We start from the raw sequence: 12,262 nt of genomic DNA on the forward strand, positions 1-12,262 counted from the left end.
TCACTCAGCAGCGCCGTCTCCCACTGGATCCGCACACTCTCATGGCGCCATTTCATGACTGGGCCACCAAGGACTCAGTTGAGAACATAACCCAAGAGGTCACCAATCAAGAGCTGCACATACTGTACAGTTGGCACGTGTGTTGCACCCTTGTGCAGGCAGTCCCCCTCAGGACGAGGGACTCCTTCAGTATATTACCACTGCTCAGAGTGTTCATGAGCCCTATGCAAACATCTATCCTTTGAGGGTAGATTTGATTCTTGGATAGAGCCAATAGCTGATGTGCAAGTTGGGGAGATGCAATTTTGAATCCAAAAACAAGGCAAGAGCACAAGAGGAGGAGGCTGCTGCTTTTGCGTGGTTTGTCAACAGGCTCTGAGAACTGCCACGAGTGACGATAGCAACTCAGGACTACAAGCCTGGCGTGCAATGGGACTACCCAGAACAACTCCTATTTCTGTATGCATCACCTCTGTGGTTTAGCCAAATACAATATATACCCCCATCAAGCCTCGATGACCGTATCTGCCACCAGGTGTACATACGTGAAAGCCAAGCTTCGTGACAAAGGGCTGGCCCAGCCTTTGAGGAGGACCCCCCCCCACACACACACACATTTGAAGGGAAATGCAGTGTTGGCTTTGAGTTCAACTGGCAAACACTACCCCTGAAGTTTTTGGTGTAATAGGACAGGAAACCCTGAATGTCATTCAGAAAGTCAAATCTCCTGGAGCCTGTGTATAAGAATTATTAACGCTTCTCTACAAAGCACCCAGCAGCTTTATGTCAAGATTTTCAAATGTTTCTTGGTATGTTTTCATGAAAAAAATAATTATTTGCCTTTTAGGCAGTTTCCCTTTTTGAATATTGGATAGCAAATAGACAGGTCCCTGTGAAAGTGTCCACTAGACAGATCAACATTCAGACAGAGGCACCCTCAGTCACAAAACAAGCACTCATTGGCCCAAAAGACCACAAAATTGGCTGGGCCCTCCCCTAACACAATGCATCCGAAGTTAAAATTAATACTAGGATTGCAGGATGTTCTTTAATCTGTATGATTGCTTTATTGTACAAAAAGTTTCCAGTAACAGTAAATTAGTTTTAAAAATGGACAAAAAAAAGTCATTTTAGATAGAAGCGCTTCACTAATTGCTTTATTTAATCATACAAGAAAAAAAGTCTTAATCTGACCAATTAGGTTGGAAGGGGTTTTATTACCTTTAAGAAGCCATTAGCTAGGATAAAACACTGAAAGCACTTGTGTCAAAACAAATAAATAATGCTCTCTCAATTAGCAGAGAAAGCGGTAAATCTGTTAAATTAGAGACACACACTGCTCCACACGGCATGGCCCAGCCAGCACCACCAACCCCCAAAATGAACAAACAAGGACAGCAATTTTCAGTTACAATCTCAGGAAAGATCAGGAGCTTTGGAGAACAGAGGGTACACGTTTCTGTTTCGCCACCCAGCTCCGCTCAGGCAGAGCCACCCCAGGACACTTTAAAGGGGGCATATGTCCAGAAGGACCCTTCCCAGATGGGCCTCTTCCCCAGCGTGCACCTGTCCTGGGCCAGGGAGAAACTGGACTGGGCAATCGTGACCTCCACAGCCCAACAGGGACCAGAAGAGCACAATACGCCCATGGACAATGGCTGTCAGCAGGGGAAGGGGTCCACCTTGTTCAGAGGAAAAGAAACCCTGAGGTACCAGGACATGATTATTTTTCTTACCTCCTCAAATGCTACTGATCTTTCCCCAAGTACAGGCTCAAAAGAAAAATACAGTGGTTTGAGGACCCCAACAAGTAAGTACAAAGGCTCTGGGGCCAGCTCTAGGCTGTGTCTGTTTGTTTCCACCCTGGAATACCAGTCATGGCAGCAGACAGCGTAAGCTGGGACCTCACTGGTTTCAGTCAGAATGAAACAGTTCACCCATCCCAACATGAGATCCTTAAGATAGTTTCTAATCAGATCCATCATTCTAACCAAATGGGGTGGGGGAGACAAAAACCAACTCTAATCACCCTATTCAATGAAAATAAATATAAATAAATGGCGATCCTTTCTTAAAGGGTCACTTTCCTTCAAGGGTAAGACTCAGCACTTTGAAAAGCTTTAATAAGAATCCAGTAATACCCCTACAGACTGTTTCTGAGGCAATTCCCCCAAGGTGTACAGCCCCATTCCCAAGCAGCAGGCCTAGCTACCCATGGTGAAAGCCTGCTGAGACTAAAGAATGCCCACAGTGACCTCAGGATCGAAGCCCCACGTTTCAGAAGTGACTGAGGAGTCACCGGATTCTTATTCTCTGACCTTCTTTCCTAATAGATGTTTGTCAGGGAATACCACGCTATTTCCTGGATTGACACCTTTAGGTCATTGTCATTCTACAGCCACATCGGTAAGAAGAAAACCAGTGGCTGCCTGGAGGCATCAACTTGGGAAGGGAAGGCTGGGGCAGGGGTTTGAGTGTTAAGCCCATGATCTGTTTGGACAACTTGAATCTCTGGACTTGAGTTTAAATTTCCAGAAACAACTTCAAAGTCAATTCTAGAGAAACATTTTATGTGACTGGTCCAACTATAAAACGTAACACATTTAATGAGGTCATGCTCTTCTTAAACTTTTTAAGAGAAACAAAAACAATGGAAAATCTATCAAAAATTACACAAAGACCATTCAAACTATACTGGTGTCAAAACAAGGCCAATAAAACACAAACAACTTCAGTTTTTAAAGTTATCACTTTCCACATTACTTTACAGTTCCAGGAATATATTCAAGCACCATTTTGATAATAGGCAGGTAAAATGACAAAAGTCCTACTTTGGCGAGCTGATCCGCACTCACACAAACATGGTATTTCCTAGTCAAGATTTCCACTACCCTCGGGAATATGGCTACTTTCTGGGCATTGCTAAGTAGCAATGGAAGAGCCAATAAATCAAGTCAATGGCAGAATATTTTACTTTGAAATGGAGTGATGTTTGGTTAATAATTTGAGATCCACTAATCCTAAATGGGGTGACCCATTTAAAACGGCCTCTGTGTAAATTCACAGTTCATTAAATGGAGTCTGGTTTGAACAGGTCATTATGTAGTTAGCATATAAGTAATGGGCTGAGTAGGATGGCTGGGGACACCCAGGGGCACACTGGCTGAATCTGGTGACTTTCATGACATTGTCAAGCTTCCTTTAATGTGAGGTTCATTCAAATCACCAACTTTTAAATTTAGGTGGTTTTGCTTAGTAAACCCTTTTGGTTTACAGTAGAAAATGCAGTGCAAAAATTTTAAATGAGGAATATTCCACTTACAATTAATTTAAACTTATGAAGCTGTTTTAACTGGCCCATCTAAATGTGTTAATTAACATCAATGATGGTTTCTTATTTTTCACACTTTGTTACTCTGATCATTAACAGTGATGGAAAAGCTAAATTAAGTTAATGGGGAACGGATTATAAATTCTTAAAGGACTTCTTAGTTTGTTTTCAACTGGAAAATACACAGAGAAAGATGAAGAGGCATTTTTGCCTCTACTCATAAATTTTTGGTACCAAATTTCTTAAAAACCAGATGGTTTTAAAAAAATTTTTCCAAAAATCATTTTAACATGCTGCTCAGACATGACTGCTAAAAAAATAGCATATAGACATATAATACCAAACAGCTTCTACAGTGCCTGTAAACTTTCAATTCATTTTCTCTTTCTAAAAAAAATATATATTAAAGCTGATCATAGAACTCAATCTCTATTCTGTAGCAGTACCAAAGGTCCTTACATTCTCAACAACGAAGGAAAAATTAAAGCCCATTCCCCTTGCTTGAGCAGGACTGTGAAGACGGGTCCATGGAAAGGTCCTCCGCGCGGATGCCTGAGGGTCCCTCGTGGCTACAGTCAGCAGGCAGCTGGCGGGGTGCAGGCTGAACCTCTCACCTCTGGGACACCCATACGTGCGGCACACACAAGAACCTAATGCCACTTAGCGAGACTTCACACCGACGAGGATAACAATGAGAACAATGATGATGACAAATAATATTAAAATCACAAGCATCTTCCGATTCTTCTTTTGATACTGTTCTGCCTACAAAGAAAGGAAAAAAGGCAGTCATTTTCCCAAAAATACCAAATCAAGTCTCACTTATTTCCAGTTTGAGGCTTCCAGACCTATCTGCACAGTAACTGACATCTCTGCTACAAGCTACGCAATTATAATCCCTCCATCAATTCAAGAGAATTCAATCACCGTGAGTAGAAGAGTTCCAGGATTCTGCAGCGGCCTGTTTACCCTGGAGTTAGGAATGAACTTGTTGGAAATCTACCATTAAAACAAAGGCTGACAGAGAAGTCAAAGATTATGCTTCCGGATCAAGGGGGAACTATGTCTCCCTACTTCTTCTACTCCCACAGGCTGTCGTGACCCACCCTTGCAAGGACAGCCATCTACTGCTGGGCACCATTCCTTGAACGCACACAGTCTCTTTCACTATGAAATGAAACTGTCCATTACAGCAGGTATGGAGCGGATGGCATTATCTACCTCCCCTACGTTTGGAAACAAGAAAAAAACTCATCTTTCAAATAAAAGCAGGTACATGTGCCCCATCCGTGTGGTATGTAGAAAGAATCCAACTGTGGCAAGTCCCTCCAGCATTAATAATGACACAACGGAGGAGCTTCCAAAGCTCAACCTGGGGACAAGTCCTCACACCCAAACCCTGCACCCTGGAAGCTCGGTGGGAGCACCAGGAATTCCATAACACCTGTGCCCAAGTGCTCCCACATTGCTGGTGACGGACACAGAACACTGAGAAAGGAGAGCTGGGGACAGCACACCCTGCCCTGCTGTGGATGCAGCTATTGTAGACAGCTGAACGGCAAGACCTGGCAAGAATAACCAATCTCTCCTGTTCTAGCTTCATGACCCCCAACGTTCTGACTGGTGGGTTTGTTTCCTGTGTTCTGTTTGAGTCTACCCGCCCACCTGGAGGAGCCCCCCATCAACCAGGAGGAAGCATCAGGACAGGTAAGGCCATCCTGAGAGTCTGGTCAGCGTGAGCAACTCCCAAGGCTCAGTTGCCCTTAGAAGAGGAGCCTGCTGCCAAGGAGACGGCCAGCTGTGCTACCAACAGCAATGGGACTTGAGAGAGAAGATGGTGCATGCTTACTTTTCTAATAAGTAACTCGGAACACTAGGGAGGCCAATACTAAATAATATACTTTGAAACCTCTCAAAATGATTTATAAAGTAGAATCTAAAACAAAATTTTTAGTTCCCACTAGATTTGTTCACTCCTGCAGAGAAAGCTTTTCCCTTTATCTGTGTTATATTACAAAACATGTTTCACTAGTTTTTATTTAGGAAACTTCAAAACCAATGCATAATTCAGCAGCATATCAAAACCGGGGCATTATAGAGTGAGAAACTAAAGTTAGTTTTCACTTTAATATACAGAGCTTCGCAAACAAGTTAATCTAAATGCTTAAAAACCCTGTTCAGGCACAGGGTGAGACTTCTCTTCCTTGTCATGATGGAGTCTCATTCCCACCAGGCACGTGGCAACAAGCCCACTGAAAAGACAGTTAAGGGTTTCTGGTCAGACTTGTGCAAGGTCTGACTTTTTGTGAACCTGATACTACCATTAGATGAAGCTATCTCTCCTATAGGAAGTGACTGGTTTCAGAAAAATAGCAGAGTAGAACATTAGTGAATTGGAAAAATGCTCATTATATGGTTAGAAACCCCACTGGGTCCCAAAGATACAAGGAAATAGACATAATTTATTTTATTTGTGAAGCATTATTATATTCATTTTAAAGAAAATATGTACCCAGTTAGTTACACATGAGAGCCACTCAGCAGTTCCTGCATATGTTTCTCATAACTGATTATAAGATTTCTAAGATGCTTCTCAACTATTTTTTAAAAAGAAATTAACAAATATCATGAAAACATCCCTGAAATAGCCACCTTGTTGGCAAAGAATAAGAGAGCATCTACTCTCACTTCAACCAATTTCTCTTCTCTCAAGGTAATACATAGATATGGTGTGGTAATTAAAGAGAAAATTAGATTTTTATCTTCTCCAGAATGATTCTCTGCTAGCAATTCATCAGAAATGTGTCACAACAAGAGACGCCTGAGTCAGCAGCAACAAGCAGACAGATTTTTAAACATATATTTTAGCAAATGCCCATTCAATTGATTTCCTAAAACAAGACGACTCAGAAACGATGAAATGTTTTCTAAAAGGAAGAAAACCCCAATCCCTTTAGAATTTACTGTTACAAATGGGAGTTCTCAGAAATTCAGATCTAAGTGTGAGGTACACTTAGAATCACTAACTGCAGTAAAATCGCAACAGCCCACCCAGCCAGCTTTAAATAAAATGACATACATTTTTACACTACTATATTGAGAGTATAAACAAGGATGCCGAAGACAGTTATGATGTAGGAGAACTATCTTATGAATTCTTGATATTTGACAATAGTTCCTAAAATTCTCAACTATGGAAAGATATATGATTACCTTGTGAAGCTGTTTCAAGCCATCTTCGGTTTTGATACAGGACTGTTCAACATTATAGTCAATCCTATCAAGGACTGTACCCTGGGTAATAAATGACAGTTATAGACAATCAACAACCGCAACTGGGAAAACTGAACTTCAAAAATGAAATATGCAAATTGCAGACATCATCATCCACGGAATTATCAGTTTTACTCAACTGTGTCATAAAGGTGCGCACTGAGCCCCTGGCGTCCCTCCTCAAGCAATATCAGGCACTCAATGGCAGAGTGGTTAGTTGCAATAAAGTCTAGCTCATGAGAAAGAAATACTGACGAATTGAGATTTCTTTTTTGGATTTAGCCCCTATAGGATATGCTATATTCAGACTTACTGGGGCTTCAAAAAATATACGGTTCAGTGGAAATAGCTCTGAATGACAAAGGGCTAGCCTCTGTGCCCATTCGATGCTTCCTACTTGGATTCAAGTAAGCAGAGAATGGCAGCTAAGCTCACCCCAGTTATGATCAGACCTGCAAATGGACTATCATGTCTGTAAACGTGAACACAGGTCTCCATGGGTTAGAGCAGAGAACACTAAACACCAATCCACCATCTAAAATTAAAAATTTGGCCTCGGGAGGATTTTTAATTGTTTAATCTCTTAGTTCAAATAGGAAGAAAGGAACACTAGGCTATAAGGAAGAACAGGGCTTTTATTGGAAACATGCTAGATTAGAAGAGATAGCAGTTCATGGGGAACGGCTGGAGTAATTAATGTAACTGGATCTCCATGGCCTGAACACTCCATTCTGCAGTTGGTTTCAAGGGATTGGGACCCAAATCCCTGCTGGCAAGATAATAAAATGCCCTAATCAGATTTTAACGGTGAACAACAATTTAATTCTACTTGAAAGCTACTGGTTCCAATCGCCATTACAAGATAACCTGCCAAAATTAGAAGGGAAATCTTATATATTGCCAGAACACTGCTGAACTTGGTCACAATCAACCAGGCCTCCAACGTAGGGTGCCCAAATGAATGCCCAGGGCCCTGGGCAGAGAATATTAGAACTTCTTATTTTTTGTCTAAAAAAAAAAGGTTTATTAATATTTTTATAGGGAAAGACAATGCCTATATATGCTATATGTAGTACAGTATATAATTGGTAAATACATAAAAATACTGGTTGAGTATCCCTTGTCTGAAATGCTTGAGAACAGAAGTGTTTCAGATTTTTCTAGCTTTTGGAATATTTACATATACATAATTAGATATTTTGGGGATGGGACTAAAGTTTAAACATGAAAGTCATTTATGTTTCATATAAACTTTGTATACATAGCCTGAGGGTAATTTTATCCAATATTTTAAATAATTTTGTGTATAAAACAAAGTTTTGACTACAACCTGCCACATGGGATTAGGTGTGGAATTTTCCACTTGTGGCATCATGTCAGCACTCAAAAAATTTCAGATTTCGGAGGATTTCAGATTTTCAGATTAGGGACACAGCCTGCATATATTTTTATTTATACACACAAAAGTGTGCACACAGTCACACACACACATTGGAGGAACAGTCTTAATTTTTTTTCCTGAAAGGTGTACAGGATCAAAGAATTTGGAAAAGGACCAGATATTACAGTAGGAAAACCCATTGATGAGGAAGCTCACATACCTGTTCTACAATCATCGCTCCTAAGTCCCTAAATATTTCATTCAAGTCAGAAATGGACTGCACGATCTGGCGGACCTCTCGCTCCCTCTCCTCCACCATCAGTGTGCTCTGCTCCACAAGCACTGACTGGTCGTCTGTGAAACCCTAGCAAACAACGGTGCACAACCTGCAGGTTAGACCTGTGTTTCCTCTCAGGAAAGCTACGGTATATCAGTTTAGATATAATTTGAAGAAAATGAATTCTGAAAATATTTCTTTAAAGCACATAAACCATAAATTAGCACTTATTTTTCCCTAACACGAAAGATCCAAATCCCCCAAATCAGTAGGATCTAAGGCACTGTGGCCAAAGTGGGGGATGCAGAGAGAAGTCTGTGCCCGCAGCTCTGCAAAGACAGAGGAGCAAAAACCTCCAGGGATGACCCTAAGCCCCTCTGGGTTCTTCCCAGGAAAGTGGGGTGCAGACAGCTTTCCTGAAGGCTCTGGAAAGCAGATCACAAGGTTTCCTTGTGGTGTTTGGAAAGGAAGAAGCAGTATGGCTATTCTGCTGCAAAAACTACTTGATGGATATACAAGCTAGCAGCACTGATCCATTTGCATTGCACAGAAGTTAGAGGTCTAGGAAGAAAAGGAAACAGAATGGAGCACAAACGTACAGCAGTCAACTCTGCAGCCCCTGCACGTACCCGATCGTAAAGAGTATTATCGTCTCCATCATCCATTAGTGGTACTGATGTATCAAAAAAATGCTGGGATCTTTCCTCTCGATTCTTCATGCCTATCACAGATAGGAATTCACTTTACTTAAATATGTAAACCATCCTAGTTATTGTTCTACGATTAAAAACGGGAAATCTAGAGTAAACTCAACAGTCAAGATGGGGATATTCTCAGCAGATTTAAAGAAGCCTATCTCCAGTGGGGGTGGGAGGAGAGTACAGGATTATAAACATATTAATATGCAAGCATTTGGGATTATTCAAGACAAAGTCACACTGTAAATGTGTACAATTCACATGATGCCAAGGCAAAAATGGCATAACCATCTGAGAATCTCTAAGTAAAGCAGAAATATTTAATCTAACTGCTGTTACAAAACAGTTTTTAAAAAAATCAATATTTCTCTCTAGAAGCATCTCTAATAAGAATTCTAAATGGCTCTAATCAAATTTTAGAAGTAATAAAATTAAAATACAAATGTGTCTGTTACCAGAGGGAGGGAGAACTAAGGTTTCTTTGGGGTATGTGAGGACTTTATTGATTACAGTGGCAATAAGGAAAACCCAGTTTACCGGGCACTAAGAGTGAGGACACAGCTTAAATTTGGCTTTGCACTATTTGGGAAATGGTGTCTTGAGTAAATGAGGGGTGCCAGCAAAGGAAGTGTTTAAAATACTCCCAGGAAGGTTTCTCAGGTATAGTCAAATACTTTCATTGTTATGCAAACATGTGGCTTTAAGTGGTAAAAAACGTTTTTTTACATATTTCTTTGGGAGCAGCTCCCTCAAACCCCAACATTTAGAAAACAACATATTTTTAAAATGTGCTAGACTGATTTCCAAATTCTTCTAGCCAGACAGGAAATAACCTTTTTGTGCTTAGACGTGAACTATTCCGGAGCCTGCACCAGCCCGGGCCTGCACCTGGAGCTGCGCCTTCACTGCACATGGGAGGACGCTGCCACTGGTTGACAGGTGTGAAAGTGCCGAAAAGCTAACAAGGAAGGTACAAGGCTATGTGGAAAAATAGTAGCAAAGAAGAAGCAAAGAAAACAAAGTTTGTTTCTCACTCAAATCCCTTAACCCAGCCGGGCAGCACTCACGTTTGAGGTAGTCCGACTGCGCGTGCCGGAAGCTGGTGGACAGCTCCTGCAGCACCTGGGCCAGGGAGGCCACCACGTTCCGAAGCAGCCTCTCCTCCTGATCGGAGCAGGCCCTGCGGGCCCGACTGGGCAGGGCCTGCACGGCTCGCTGGCATCTGTGGAAGAGCTAAGAAAACAAGCCCAGGGCTCAAGGAAAGCCTGGGGGAGAAGCCCCTTGGCTAAGGCTTGCACCCTTCACAAGGCTCAAGTGACAAGTGAAGTGCTCTGTTCCTACGGGCTGGCTTAGAGAAAGGTGAACAGATACAAGCAATCTCAGGCTTAATTTATATACACAGAAAAATTTAACTAGATTTCAACTCCTGGTGTGCAGTGCCTGCTGTGTGCCTGGCACCACATGCACCATCGGGCGACGCAGGTTGAGTATGCCTTATCTGAAATGCTTGGGCCTGGAAGTGTTTCAGATTTCAATTTGGGGATTTGGGAATATTTGCAGAATACCTACTAGTTGAGCAACACTAATCTGAAAATCTGAAATCTGAAATGCTCCAACAAGCATTTCCTTTGATCATCATGTTGGTGCTCAAAAAGCTTCAGATTTTGGATTTTCAGATTAGGGATACTCAACCTATATTATTATATGCCACTGCATTATTGCCTTCCCATTTAATCCCTGTGAGCATCCTATAAGATGGGTGATATTATTATTATTCCCATTTTACAGATAAGAACACTAGAGTCAGAGGGAGTAAATGAGAATCATGCCACAATGCTAAGGGCCAGGTTGACAAACATTCTAACACTATAGGGCTTTTAACATGACACCCCTTCTCTGATAATTAGGATTCAGGAGACTTAAACAAATAAAATGTAAACACTAAAGTTTAAACACCAGCTGTGTTATTTAAAAATTAGTTAAATTTAACACTTTAAAAGAAATTTTTCTAGGACACTAAGTTTCTTTTCATTTATGAGCACTATATTTTAGCATAAAAAATTTTAAGCACTAGTATATGACAGACGTTATACATTTTAAAATCAAATGATTAAACTTAGTAATGCTCTAAATTTGGTTTTTATTTAACAACCTACAGTAGTATCTTAAAAAAAAATCCCATACCTCTGAAAAATCCCATACACCTATGCTGAGACTTGGAGGACCTCAGGGCCTCTGGAAAACCCTGTGGAAACTTTAGGTTGGGAAGTGAACTCTAAGAAACTGATTTAGGAGAATACTTTACAGCTTTTAGGACTGCCAGGAGAAGGCGTGGCTGGCGTCCCCAGGCTCACTTGCATCTCCTCACCTGTGTGATCTCCTGTGTGGTTATTTCAATGGCGTGCTCCTCCTCACTGCTGTCATCCAGGGTGGGTCTGTTTAAATGCTTGTCGTGAAGGCTGGCTAATTCTTTCATCTTCTGTTTAATCCGGCCAACATCATACTGTATCTAAACAAATGAAGTCACCAGAACTCCAATGATGCCTGGCAGGTATCTGTCTGCCTTCCAGATAATTAGCGACACTCAGAATATAGAGTTTGGTCTTCAGTAAACTTGGTTTGCTAACGTGTGAGCAATTTTTAATTCAAGTTATCAGGAAATCAAATACCATTGTTCCTTGTATGGTTTTTCTTCCTATAATTCAGGTAGTTACTACTAATATTAAAATTAAAGCCTAAATTATTAACATACACACAACTTTTTCTTGTGATAAAATGAATAAACCTAAAGTATTTCTAGGGACACATATTTAAGCATAGCCAAAGCAGTTTATATGGCAGATAACTTTCTTTTTAAAATTTTTTTCTTACTAGTCAAGTATAGTAGTGAGAAGGAGAGAAAAAGTGGAACAAGGATTTGATCTGAACTGACCATCAACACCTGACGGCAGTTAACTCACCACTACCTTAGGGAAGCCTATATGGCAGATACCTTAGTATGTTGTCATCATTACTTAAAAAAATAAGACAATGTGAAACTAACATTCAACTTACTTCATCCACTCCATCTACCCATTTAGGAGGGGACCGTTTTGTCACACCAATTGCTGCTTCTGGATCTAAGCTGATGCCCGACACCAGTGCCATACGGTCATCAGCAAGCTACAAAGAACGAAAGAGATGTGAAAAGAATTATTTGAGTTCACTTTAGATAAGCACTAAACGGGAGTAAGCATATTCTTACTCCCGTTTAAAGGTTGCTCCCTAAAAAGATACAGAAACGTAGGAATAAATGCACTTGC

At 41.0% G+C, this 12,262-nt stretch overlaps 1 protein-coding gene across 6 annotated transcripts in view; it reads right to left on the bottom strand.

The window, feature by feature from the left end:
• Window positions 1-1,044: 1,044 nt before the first annotated feature.
• The window catches only part of STX16 (syntaxin 16), a 56,393-nt gene continuing 45,175 nt past the window's right edge, over window positions 1,045-12,262 (bottom strand). For all 6 annotated transcript variants that reach the window (XM_012770443.3, XM_012770445.3, XM_076010841.1 and 3 more), the window contains exons 2-8: window positions 12,015-12,122; window positions 11,329-11,469; window positions 10,028-10,193; window positions 8,892-8,983; window positions 8,206-8,349; window positions 6,545-6,625; window positions 1,045-4,096 (exon numbers count right to left, since the gene is read on the bottom strand). In XM_012770443.3, coding sequence (XP_012625897.1) covers window positions 3,992-4,096; window positions 6,545-6,625; window positions 8,206-8,349; window positions 8,892-8,983; window positions 10,028-10,193; window positions 11,329-11,469; window positions 12,015-12,122 — 837 coding nt within the window. In that variant the 3' untranslated portion in view covers window positions 1,045-3,991. The remainder of the gene's footprint in view (window positions 4,097-6,544; window positions 6,626-8,205; window positions 8,350-8,891; window positions 8,984-10,027; window positions 10,194-11,328; window positions 11,470-12,014; window positions 12,123-12,262) is intronic.

The sequence above is a fragment of the Microcebus murinus genome, chromosome 16 (assembly GCF_040939455.1).
Source record: "Microcebus murinus isolate Inina chromosome 16, M.murinus_Inina_mat1.0, whole genome shotgun sequence".
Classification (NCBI taxonomy): Eukaryota; Metazoa; Chordata; class Mammalia; order Primates; family Cheirogaleidae; genus Microcebus; species Microcebus murinus.